The sequence below is a fragment of the Salvelinus namaycush genome, chromosome 7 (assembly GCF_016432855.1).
Source record: "Salvelinus namaycush isolate Seneca chromosome 7, SaNama_1.0, whole genome shotgun sequence".
Lineage (NCBI taxonomy): Eukaryota > Metazoa > Chordata > Actinopteri > Salmoniformes > Salmonidae > Salvelinus > Salvelinus namaycush.
Window position 1 is genome coordinate 52,524,984 of NC_052313.1, and position 12,886 is coordinate 52,537,869.

General features: G+C 45.7%; 1 protein-coding gene and 1 pseudogene across 4 annotated transcripts in view; both read left to right on the top strand.

Moving 5' to 3' along the window:
* The window catches only part of LOC120051419, a 206,130-nt pseudogene that overhangs the window by 133,900 nt on the left and 59,344 nt on the right, over positions 1 to 12,886 (top strand).
* LOC120051417 (T-cell surface antigen CD2-like) overlaps positions 1 to 12,886 on the top strand; it is a 59,556-nt gene that overhangs the window by 33,536 nt on the left and 13,134 nt on the right. For all 4 annotated transcript variants that reach the window (XM_038998271.1, XM_038998269.1, XM_038998270.1 and 1 more), the window contains 4 exons: positions 117 to 371; positions 720 to 788; positions 11,484 to 11,510; positions 11,652 to 11,708. In XM_038998271.1, the coding sequence (XP_038854199.1) occupies positions 117 to 371; positions 720 to 788; positions 11,484 to 11,510; positions 11,652 to 11,708 (408 nt within the window). The remainder of the gene's footprint in view (positions 1 to 116; positions 372 to 719; positions 789 to 11,483; positions 11,511 to 11,651; positions 11,709 to 12,886) is intronic.

Consider the following 12,886-nt stretch of genomic DNA (forward strand, 5'->3'; position numbering starts at 1 on the left):
TGTATGTGTGTGTGGTCATGTAGAAACAGCAGGTTATGTAGAAACAGCAGGTTATGTATTGTAGTGCCTCACAAGCATTTTCCCAAATGATTCCTGTTTCTTTCCTCTATTTACAGAGGCAGTCCCCAAACCCACAATCACTTCTTCCTGTAACGCCAACCAAACCTCCTGCACTCTGACCTGTGAGGGCGACACCACTGATGCTGAACCAGTCACCTACAGCTGGAAAGTGGGAGAGAGAGCATGGGAGGTCTTATACAAACAGAGGAATGTCTCTAAGAGCAACACTGGCAAATCAACCAATGGTTACAAGTACATCTGCAAGCTGAAGAATGCTGTTAGTGAGGAAGTCAGTGAGGTGTTTGGTCCAGGTGAGTGGACACTCATATATTTAACCTTTATTTAACTAGGCAAGTCAGTTAAGAACAAATTCTTATTTTCAATGACAGCCTAGGAACAGTGGGTTAACTGCCTTGTTCAGGGGCAGAACGATAGATTTTTACCTTGTCAGCTCAGGGATTCGACCTTGCAACCTTTCGGTTCCTAGTCCAAGACTCTAACCGCCATGCTACCCTGCCGCCTCATAAGTGTGTTACAGTCTTATGTATTGATATGTCAGTAACACTGTTAGTGTTGTAGGACATTTTGAATGCTGCACTATGTTGAATTCCTGATCAACTCCTGTCAAAGTATCAATACAAAATGTGTTTTCATTTCAGAGTCTTCCAGTATCGGTGCTGTTGTTGCTCTGGTTGTCTGTCTCATTGTAGTATTTGCTGTCATAACAGGTAAGAACAGCACATCTATAGTAACAGAGCACTGTACATGTACATAGTTCTGAAGCACAGATTGACATAACAGCAGCAACAACAGTGAGCTATACCCCCTGAAGGGGATACCTGTTGTACCTGTATTTACAGTACTGTTCAGGCTACTGTTACAGTCAAGACAAGGGGTTAGATGCACCACCTGCTGTAGGGCACAGTCTTCATAATGTGTCACAGGGAGGCACCAATTTGGACAGTGCACAGTATGGATTAGTCTAATCTGAATTAATCAGCAAAAAGTATGGTAATTACTTTGTGTTAACCTAAAAATATGTTTATCGTACTGTTAGGTTCTAATTCTCAGAGAAAAAACATGACGGACACTATGAAAGCTTAAACTATGAAAACAAAACCAAGTTTATTCATCCCAGAGGATCAATACAGCTGCATTAGACAAAAACATATTCATACAAGCATTGATATTTAATCCTTTCTCCTATGCTGAGTCTCCTCCTACACTTCTGAACGGATCTCTGTTGCTAGACAGAACCTTAGTGATATCTGTTCTTCCTCACTTCATCTGACCTGACCTCTGCCCCAAAGGGCTCACTCCTCCCCAACTTACAGCTGTCATGGTGACTGGTACCAGACTGTGTCTCTTCTCCTCCCATAGGATCCCTGATGACTAACAATAACAACCTGACATAATGTAAATGTTACCCTCTCTCCCTCAGTGACATGAATAAGAATATTTCATATTCTCAGAACCCAACAGTACAATGGATATTGCATAGATGTGAAATCGCTGGCTAGGTTATTTTACCTTTGTTATAGGCTACTGTTGAAGGAAATAGTTTCCTGAATGTTCGTTAACCAATTTAATTATAACAAAGCAAACACTCTGTCCGTTTCTAAGAATTTGTAAGATCCTTATTTGCATAAAATAGACAAAGACCAGCCACCAAATTAATCAATAGCGTTTATTCTTGAGAGATCTCTCCTCAAAAAACCATGTACATTAGGTTATATATCACACACAGCGTCATAGCTTTCTAAATGTCCCTCCTCTTCTCCGACAAGGACAAAGCTGACCAAAAGTCCATTTTAACATACTAACGCACATACCTTACACACAATATCTGGATTATCTCCTGAAGTCTCACCATAGTTTATTACCACTTAGCTGACAGTTCCAGCCCCCCCCCCCCCAGATGTGGAAAACCTAGAGGGGCTCTTGCTGTCTTCCCTTATCTCTACAGATCTATAGCTTGGTCGGTTCAAACATAGGTTAATGATCCACTTTGTTTCCTTTAGGCACACCCATACATTCCTCTCTTCCCATGTACATGCTACATAACCTCTAATCCTAATGGTTAAGTTTCTGTGTAGAATTATTTAATAATTGATCTTAAACCTTGATAAAATAACTTAACAGCTACATCCATCCTGTTTTTTTTTCAATCGAGTGGCTCAGCAGGCAACTTTTACTTTCACAGAAAGCTCATGTCTGCTATGAAGGCTGAATACATAGCCACAGTCAACATACTACAAAACTGTTTGTTACAAACAAACTAGAAAAATGACTTCAAATAAACGGTTCACAGTGGCTCAATGAAGATAATGTGGGCCATGAAACCACAGATAGCCATTCATTTCCAATGGAAGAGAAGCAACGTGTGCAAGGGACAGTTGGTAGCATGGCCGAGGGTCGTGAACAGGGCGGGACCAAAGTTGGGAAAGCTGAACTTTATGCAAATACTTCGCACCATCACGGCGTGCTTGAAGTACATCACAACACACACAAGTCAATGAAATATAATGTTAGGAAACGGTTAACATTAAGCCATGGGTAGAATCTTAATTGTTTACTCCTCGCATCCTCTCTCCTCGCTTCCTTCTCAAAACCCATTGGAGGAGAAGGTCAGAGGGGAGGGACCTCTGGCTTTCTCATCCAATGGGTTTTGAGAAGTAGGAGAGAGGATGCAAGGAGTATGCCATTGATATTCTCCCGTAGTCGCACAAGTATGCTACGTTTTCGATACCATATCGACCATCCACTATAATATGTGACTGTGCATAAGGCCTATCTGCAGGTCCATAAAAGGATGGTTAATTTTGGCTGTGTGTGGCTTTACCATAATAAATATGGGGTTTCCATGGTTGGCTAGGTTACATGTAATCAGTTACTCCCTAACCCTGGGGGTTTCCATTGGGTATAGCAGGGTCTGGCAGTCACTCAAGAACAATCATTTAAAGTAGGTAAAAAAGTAGACAAATCATTCCAATCCTGATTAAAATACAACATCTGTTTAGAGTATTGGATGGCATGGCTCAGACAGCAGCTGCCAGCATGGTGTCACGCGGGACTAGGTGGGTGCAGGAATCAGACGCAGAGAGAGTTCCACTGGGGTATAGTGCTCTTAAATAAGGCACACACAAAATATAAGCCCAACAAATACAGGGCGCGGACATACAACGCGACAACCCAAAAACCACAGGGTGTCAAGTGTAAGAAAGAAAATACACCTCAACCTACAATGCACACACGTAACAAAATAAATACAATCCCGCACAAAACAAGGGCGGGTCTACCTACTAAATATAGGGAAGCTCATTAACCGAAAACAACAGAAACACAGGTGAAACTAATAAGACAAAACAAACAGACAAACGAAAAAGGGATCGGTGGCGGCTAGTAGGACGGTGACGACGACCGCCAAGCACCGCCCGAACAGGCAGGGGAGCCAACTTCGGCGGAAGTCGTGACAGTACCCAGTACCGAGGGCGAGGACGACCCGGAGGGCGAGGCGCCGGGCGATCCGGGTGGAGGCGGTGGAAGTCTCTCAGTAGAGAAGGATCCAAAATGTCCCCCACCGGAACCCAGCATCTCTCCTCCGGACCGTACCCCTCCCAGTCCACGAGGTACTGTAGGCCCCTCACCCGGCGTCTCGAGTCCAGAATGCCACGTACTATGTACGCCGGGGACCCCTCGATGTCCAGAGGGGGCGGAGGGACCTCAGGCACCTCACCTTCTTGGAGGGGACCAGCCACCACCGGCCTGAGGAGAGACACATGAAACGAGGGGTTAATACGGTAATACCTAGGAAGTTGTAACCTGTAACACACCTCGTTTATTCTCCTCAGGACTTTAAACGGCCCCACACACTGCGGCCCCAGCTTCCGACAGGGCAGGCGGAAGGGCAGGTTTCGGGTCGAGAGCCAGACCCTGTCCCCCGGTGTGAACACGGGGGCCTCATTGCGGTGCTGGTCAGCGCTCCTCTTCTGCCGTTCTCCCGCTAACCTTAGCGATTCCTGGACGGCTTTCCAGGTGTCCTTGGAGCGCTGTACCCATTCCTCTACCGCAGGAGCCTCGGTCTGGCTCTGATGCCATGGGGCCAGGACCGGCTGGTAACCTAACACACACTCAAAAGGGGACATGTTCGTTGAGGAGTGGCGGAGGGAGTTCTGAGCGAGCTCAGCCCAAGGAACATACCTCGCCCACTCACCAGGCCGGTCCCGGCAATATGAAACCTGCCCACATCCTGGTTTACGCGCTCCACCTGCCCATTACTCTCGGGGTGAAAACCCGAGGTCAAGCTGACCGAGACCCCCAGTTTCTCCATAAACGCCCTCCAAACTCTGGACGTGAATTGGGGGCCCCAATTCACCCCATAGTGCCGGAAGACATGGGTAAACAAGGCCTCCACAGTCTGCAGGGCCGTAGGGAGACCGGGCAACAGGATGAGACGGCAGGACTTAGAAAACCGATCCACAACGACCAGGATCGTAGTACTTCCCTGGGACGGGGGAAGGTCGGTAAGAAAGTCCACCAATAAGTGTGTCCACGGCCGTTGTGGAACGGGGAGGGGCTGTAACTTCCCTCTAGGCAAGTGCCGAGGAGCCTTGCTCTGAGCGCACACCGAGCAGGAGGAGACATAAAATCTAACGTCCTTAGCCAACGTGGGCCACCAGTATCTCCCCTCAAGCCAATGTCTCCACACCTTCAGAGCCTTGACTACAGCTAACAACTCCCGGTCCCCCACATCATAGTTTCGCTCCGCCGGACCGAGCTTCCTCGAAAAGAAGGCACAAGGGCGGAGCTTGGGTGGTACGCCCGAGCGCTGGGGCAGCACGGCCCCGACCCCCGCCTCGGACGCGTCCACCTCCACTATGAATGCTAAAGAGGGGTCCGGGTGCGCCAACACGGGCGCATTGGTGAACAGCTCCTTCAGACGACTGAAAGCTCTGTCCGCCTCTGCTGACCAACACAAGCGCACTGGTCCTCCCTTCAGCAGTGAGGTAATGGGAGCAGCCACCTGACCAAAACCCCGGATAAACCTCCGGTAGTAATTGGCAAACCCTAAAAACCGCTGCACCTCTTTCACCGTGGTCGGAGTCGGCCAATTACGCACGGCTGTAACGCGGTCACCCTCCATCACCACCCCGGAGGTGGAAATACGATAACCCAGGAAGGAAACAGCCTGTTTGAAGAACTCACATTTCTCCGCCTTGCAATACAGATCATGCTCCAGCAGTCGCCCAAGTACCTTACGCACCAGAGACACATGCGCCGCGCGTGTGGCAGAGTAGATCAAGATGTCATCGATGTACACTACCACTCCCTGCCCGAGCAGGTCTCGGAGAATCTCATCTACGAAGGATTGAAAGACGGCTGGAGCATTATTCAACCCATATGGCATGACGCAATACTCATAATGGCCAGATGTAGTACTAAATGCGGTTTTCCACTCATCTCCTCCCCGGATACGCACCAGATTATACGCACTCCTCAGGTCCAGTTTTGTGAAGAAGCGCGCCCCGTGAAATTATTCCACCGCCGCAGCGATGAGAGGTAGTGGGTAACTAAACCCAACTGTGATGGAATTTAGACCTCGATAATCAATGCACGGGCGTAAACCGCCATCCTTCTTCTTCACAAAAAAGAAGCTCGAGGAGACAGGTGATGCGGAGGGCCGAATGTACCCCTGTCCCAGCGATTCAGTAACATATGTCTCCATAGCTACTGTCTCCTCCTGGGACAATGGATACACGTGACTCCTAAGAAGTGCAGCGTCCTCCAGGAGGTTTATCGCGCAGTCCCCTCGACGATGGGGTGGTAATTGGGTCGCCCTCTTTTTACTGAAGGCGATAGTCAAATCGGCATATTCAGAGGGAATGCGCACAGTGGAAACCTGGTCTGGACTCTCCACCGTAGTCGCACCAACGGCAACTCCTATACACCTGCCTGAACACTCCTCTGACCACCACTTAAGAGCCCCCTGTCGCCAGGAAATCACCGGGTTGTGCTGAGCTAGCCAGGGAATTCCCAACACCACTGGAAACGCAGGTGAGTCGATAAGGAACAGACTAATCTGCTCCTTATGACTCCCCTGCGTTTCCATGTCCAGCGGTACCGTGGCCTCCCTGACCATTCCTGACCCTAATGGTCGGCTATCTAAGGAGTGCACGGGGAAAGGTAGGTCTAACGACACAAGGGGAATCCCTAGCCTTAACGTGAGCCCCCGATCTATGAATTTCCCAGCTGCGCCTGAATCGACTAGCGCCTTATGCTGTAGAGAGGGAGAAAACCCAGGGAAAGAGGTTAACACATACATATGACCGACAGGAAGCTCTGGGTAAGTCTGGTGCTGACTCACCTGGGGTGATCGAGTAGTGCTCCGCCTGCCCTCCCGACTCCCAGACGAGTTCCTCCAGCACCGGTCGGCCGTGTGTCCTCGCCGACCACAACTGGTGCAGGAGGACACTCCTCCTCCGGTCCCCCTCGAAACTGCCCCCCCTAACTCCATAGGGATAGGAACAGGAGGGCTGGGAGGTGGAAACGACAGGACCTGTTCCGAACGTCCGCGGGCAGCCAGCAGGTTGTCGAGACGGACGGCCATGTCAATGAGTTCATCCAGCGTGAGGGTGGTGTCCCGACACGCTAGCTCCCTGCGGACATCCTCCCAGAGGCTGCATCGGAAATGGTCTATCAAGGCCCTGTCGTCCCACCCTGCTCCTGCGGCCAAGGTCCTGAACTCCAGGGCAAAGCCCTGTGCGCTCCTCGTCTCCTGACGCAGGTGGAACAGCCGTTCACCCGCTGCACGACCCTCTGGTGGGTGGTCAAACACAGCTCGGAATCGGCGGGTGAACTCGGGGTAATGATCCCTCGCCGAGTCTGGACCATTCCACACTGCGTTGGCCCACTCGAGAGCTCGTCCAGTCAGACAGGAGACGAGGGCGCTCACGCTCTCCTCTCCGGAGGGAGTAGGACGAACGGTCGCCAGGTAAAGTTCCAGTTGTAGAAGGAAACCCTGACACCCAGCCGCCATTCCATCATACTCCCGTGGGAGCGCCAGCCGAAGAGCCCTGGAGCCGGATGCGGTAGCAGGAACAGGAGGTGCTGGAGATGAGGTGGGAAGGCCACTCCTCTTCCATCGATCCATCCTCTCCATCATTTGATCCATAGCTGAACCAATCCTGTGGAGAACACTGGTATGATGGAGGACCCTTTCCTCCATCGATGGGAGAGGAGATGCGGCTGCTCCTGCTGATTCCATTTGTTGTGCGGGATTCTGTCACGCGGGACTAGGTGGGTGCAGGAATCAGACGCAGAGAGAGTTTCACTGGGGTATAGTGCTCTTAAATAAGGCACACACAAAATATAAGCCCAACAAATACAGGGCGCGGACATACAACGTGACAACCCAAAAACCACAGGGTGTCAAGTGTAAGAAAGAAAATACACCTCAGCCTACAATGCACACACGTAACAAAATAAAGACAATCCCGCACAAAACAAGGGCGGGTCTACCTACTAAATATAGGGAAGCTCATTAACCGAAAACAACAGAAACACAGGTGAAACTAATAAGACAAAACAAACAGACAAACGAAAAAGGGTTCGGTGGCGGCTAGTAGGACGGTGACGACGACAGCCGAGCACCGCCCGAACAGGCAGGGGAGCCACCTTCGGCGGAAGTCGTGACACATGATGCCTTTTCTTTCACTTTTAGAAACCAGAGAACAGAGAGTACCAGTTTGTTTTGCCGTTAAGCAGTTTAGGCCGGTCGCCGGTCGCCGATTGCTTTGAATCTGTTGTAATCTGATAGCCAGGGAATTGGGAGGTGGGGGAGTCCTCCTTTTTAGTGACCATTGGAAACCAAAAGATATTTTATAGCTATTAAAATAGGTTTTGATAGCTGTTGCCTAATTGGTATCTTCATTCATTCGGCCCAGGAGGCTAATGCCATTTTGGTTTCATGTATTGTCATAAAAAGAAACACAACTGAACGACTTCCCGAAAAAAATACATGTCCTGTTTTTATTTTATTTTTATAAAGCTAAGCTACTTATGTTTTTTAGTCCTCTGCAGTCGTTCATGTTCTCTTCTCCTGTATCGTTGAAGACACTATCATGACTTCCCACCAACATTGTCTTGTGCTCTTCCCACTTTCTACAAAGACCGTTGGTGGGAAGTCATTATAGATCTACACTGTATGCACCTTTCCACAAGAGTGGCTATAGCCCTAGGGGGCCGGCAACCTTTTTCATCTGGAGTGCCAATTTACAATTGATCCTACCATTTCTAATGCCAGTTATGATTTTCATATACGCATTGTAGGCTACCTAACCGTGCCTAGAAAATGTCTAACTGCCCACAGACTGAAGAATTATATAGTTGTCTACTAGACAGAGGTGCTGTCTATTCAGCACCACGCCATGGAGCTCCACTATGCCTACCTGTACCGAGGAGCTGTCCATTCAGCGGTGCTGAATCACGGACGCAGCCTTACATGTGTCCGCATGCACATGTTGATTTTGTCCATCCACACCAGACACAATCAGGACACTCAGGTTGAAATATCAGAACGAACTCTGAACCAGCTATATTAATTTGGGGACAGGTCGAAACACGTGAAACATTCATGGATATTTAGCTAGCTAGCTATCTGTTGCTAGCTAATTTGTCCTGGGATATAAACATTGGGTTGTTATGTTACCTGAAATGCCCAATATCTTTTTTCTGGATCTTTGTAGAATTTTTGCCCCATTTTGAGTCACACAAAATCGTGTTTTCTCTACTCAGACAATTAATCCACAGATGAAAGGGGAAACCTACTTTGTTTCTAGTAATCTCTCCTCCTTCAGTTCTTCTACTTTTCTTCTTCTTCTGTGGACTTCGTATGGCGGTTGGCAACTGGAGTGTGGACCTCAGTTCATCTTTCAATCACCCACGTGGGTAAATGTTCCTAAAAACCAATGAAGAGATGGAAGAGGCAGAACTTGCAGCACATAATGTGTCAAAATTAGAAGCAAGTTCTATTTTAGCACCTGGCTACGCAGACACTCATTAACGTGCGCAATCATTCTGGATTAAATTATTAAATAACATGTACAATGCGTTCGGAAAGTATTCAGACTCCTTGACCTTTTCCACATTTTGTTGCATTACAGCCTTATTTTAAAACCTATTAAATAATTCCCCCCCCCCCTCATCAATCCACACACAATACCCCATATTGACAAAGCAAAAACTGATTTTTAGTATTTTTGCTAATTTATATAAAAATAAAATATTACGTATACAGTGGGAAGAACACTTTGACTAGTATTTTCCACCACCACCACCAGTGTGGAAATTGATCTATACTACACCACAGATGGAAATCTTTGGGTACACCCTGCCTCAGAGGCTGTCCACTACTATACCAATATAGATCCTATTAAACTACTAGAGGGGCTATGTCATAATCCCTCAAAGGTCCAGAATGGGGCAAAAATGGCAAACATCTTGGTCAGGGAGAAATCCAAAACCAGTCTGGATTGAATTGGATTGGATTGAATGGCAGTAGAGGCATAGATGATGCACTTCCTGATTTTACTGATGCCGGAAAATAAAAGTAAGGCATGTGACGTATCAGAAATGGTGTAATGAAATTATAGTCAACCTAAAATATTGTGATATAATTATAGCGTATAGGAAGAGGATGAATTTTAATGTCCCAAGGGGGAAATGGTCTTAGACACACAGTACTGCTATATACTAAATAGACACTGTACATTACACACTCAACATAATACATACATTACACATTACCCTTATCATACACTTCTCATACAGCCACAGGGAGGGATGTTGTCTCACACCCATATGGGTTTTATACAAATTGTATGTACTGTATACATAGCCATTTAGATTTACGGAATAAAAATAAAAATATAAACGTAACATGTAAAGTGTTGGCCCCATGTTTCATAAGCTGAAACTAAAGATCCCAGAAATGTTCCATATGCAAAAAAGCTTATTTCTCTAAAGATTTCTGCACAAATTTGTTTACATCCCTGTTAGTGAATATTTCTCCTTTGCCAGGATACAGTGCATTTTTAACCGATCGCTGCACACACCTGCCCGCCCGTCCAGCATCACTACTCTGGACGATTCTGACTTAGAATATGTGGACAACTACAAATACCTAGGTGTCTGGTTCGACTGTAAACTCTCCTTCCAGACTCACATTAAGCATCCCCAATCCAAAATTAAATCTAGAATTGGCTTCCTAGTTCGCAAAAAAAGCATCCTTCACTCATGCTGCCAAACATACCCTCGTAAAACTGACTATATAAAGCGATCCTTGACTTCGGCGATGTCATTTACAAAATAGCCTCCAACACTCTACTCAGCAAATTGGATGCAGTCTATCACGAACTGCAAAAATCACTGAAGCCTCATATCTCCCTCACTAGCTTTAAGCACCAGCGGTCAGAGAAGCTCACAGATCACTGCACCTGTACATAGCCCATCTGTAAATAGCCCATCCAACTACCTCATCTCCATAATGTTATTTATTTTATTTCTTTTTGCTTCTTTGCACCCCAGTAAATCTACTTGCACACTCATCTTCTGCACATCTATCACTCCAGTGTTTAATTGCTATATTGTAATTATTTCGCCACTATGGCCTATTTATTGCCTAACCTCCCTTATCCTACCTCATTTGCACACACTGTATACAGTGGGGAGAACAAGTACTTGATACACTGCCGATTTTGCAGGTTTTCCTACTTACAAAGCATGTAGAGGTCTGTAATTTTTATCATAGGTACACTTCAACTGTGAGAGACGGAATCTAGATTGATGACATTTTTTTATTTAATACATTTTAGAATATGGGTATAATGTAAGAAAATGTGGAAAAAGGGGACGGGGTCTGAATACTTTCTGAATGCACAGTATGTGTACATTTATTTTGCAACACCAGCGGAGTGGTCAGCATGTTAGCTCCCTTTAAAAAAGCATGTGTATATTTAGTGGTTTGTCATTCTTTGAGTTTGTCTTCATGCATTCTTGTTGATTGTAGGCCTGGGTAAGATCTTTGATGTATGCCTTTTATTTCAATGCATGTGTAGGATTTATCGAGCATAGTTTGCATTCGTCGTCATCTGTTTAATTCACCAGTTACTTTCACATTGATTTGAAGTCGGCCTTGTTCAGGTACTGTATGCAGGTTGTTTATTGGTGCTTTCAGAAATGATGTCTTCTTATTGCTGCTTAAACATGTAAATGTGGGTGAAGTCACACTCAATAGCTGACAGAATGGTTAATACACAGACTTGTACTTTAAGAGGGGTTATTTCTCACTCTGTTAAACCTAACACATAAGCTACAGAACCATGGATCAACTTGGAAAATAAAATGTGTATATTTGTACTCCTCAGGAATGTTGGTGTGGAAGAAAAAGACAGGTAGGATGATTCTCTGTCTCTTCCTGTCTCAATTCTTCATACTCACTACTTCACAGAACATTTGGATTCTAGTGAAAACAAAGAACCATTTGAATGAAAATGTTACTGTCTTACATTTTTGAGTTTCTTATTTCATCTCAGGATATCCCCAAGACACCTGGATCAACTTTTTGAGAAAGTATTTTGGTGGAATGTTTGGTAAGTGTTACCTTAACTAGACTGGTTCATATTCAACCTGCTAACAGGGTTCCCAAAGTAATACAAACAACATTATTCATGTACTGCACTAAATACACATACTTCCAAGCACTACACACATACTTCCTCTCAGCACAGAACAGTACGGTAGTGTTGTTTTTGTTTCATTCCAGAAAACTGTTTTAAACTAGGTGTGTGTGTGAGAGAGAGACAGAGAGAGAGTCCACAGCTGTAATCCCACAACCCAGAATATTTCCAAGTTTTCTCATCATAACCTTATGCAAACTTTAAAGGACAAATACCTCCTAAATTCACGGAACCTCTTCTACTCTGTTTGCTGTAAACAATGTTAATGGATGGTGTAACTTTACAGGGGATGCAGGCAACAATCGGAATTATGTTGTCCCAGATACTGTTTATCACACTGTAGAGGATGTTCAGGTCACCAACCTTGGAGCTTCAGGGGTTCTCTCTGGGGTTGCCATGGATACAGTTTACAGCACTGTAGGAGAGAAGTCTTCTAGAGATTACTCCATAAATCAGAATAATAACAATCAGCCCACTAACACAGGTAGTAACACTAACACACCTTTTACATGGTACTTCTATGGGGCCATTTTGACAATGCAGATATTTATTTATTTCACCTTTATTTAACCAGGTAGGCAAGTTGAGAACAATTTCTCATTTACAACTGCGACCTGGCCAAGATAAAGCAAAGCAGTTCGACACATATTACAACACAGAGTTACACATGGAGTAAAACAAACATACAGTCAATAATACAGTAGAAAAATAAGTCTATATACAATGTGAGCAAATGAGGTGAGATAAGGGAGGTAAAGGCAATAAATAGGCCATGGTGGCGAAGTAAATACAATATAGCAATTAAAACACTGGAATGGTAGATTTGACAGTAGATGAGTGTGCAAAGTAGAAATACTGGGGTGAAAAGGAGCAAAATAAATAAATAAATACAGTAGGGGCAGAGGTAGTTGTTTGGTCTATTTATAGATGGGCTATATACAGGTGCAGTAATCTGTGAGCTGCTCTGACAGCTGGTGCTTAAAGCTAGTGAGGGAGATAAGTGTTTACAGTTTCAGCGATTTTTGTAGTTTGCTCCAGTCATTCCAGATATGTGGAGATGTTGCCAGAAATGTGTTTCTCATATTATTTGT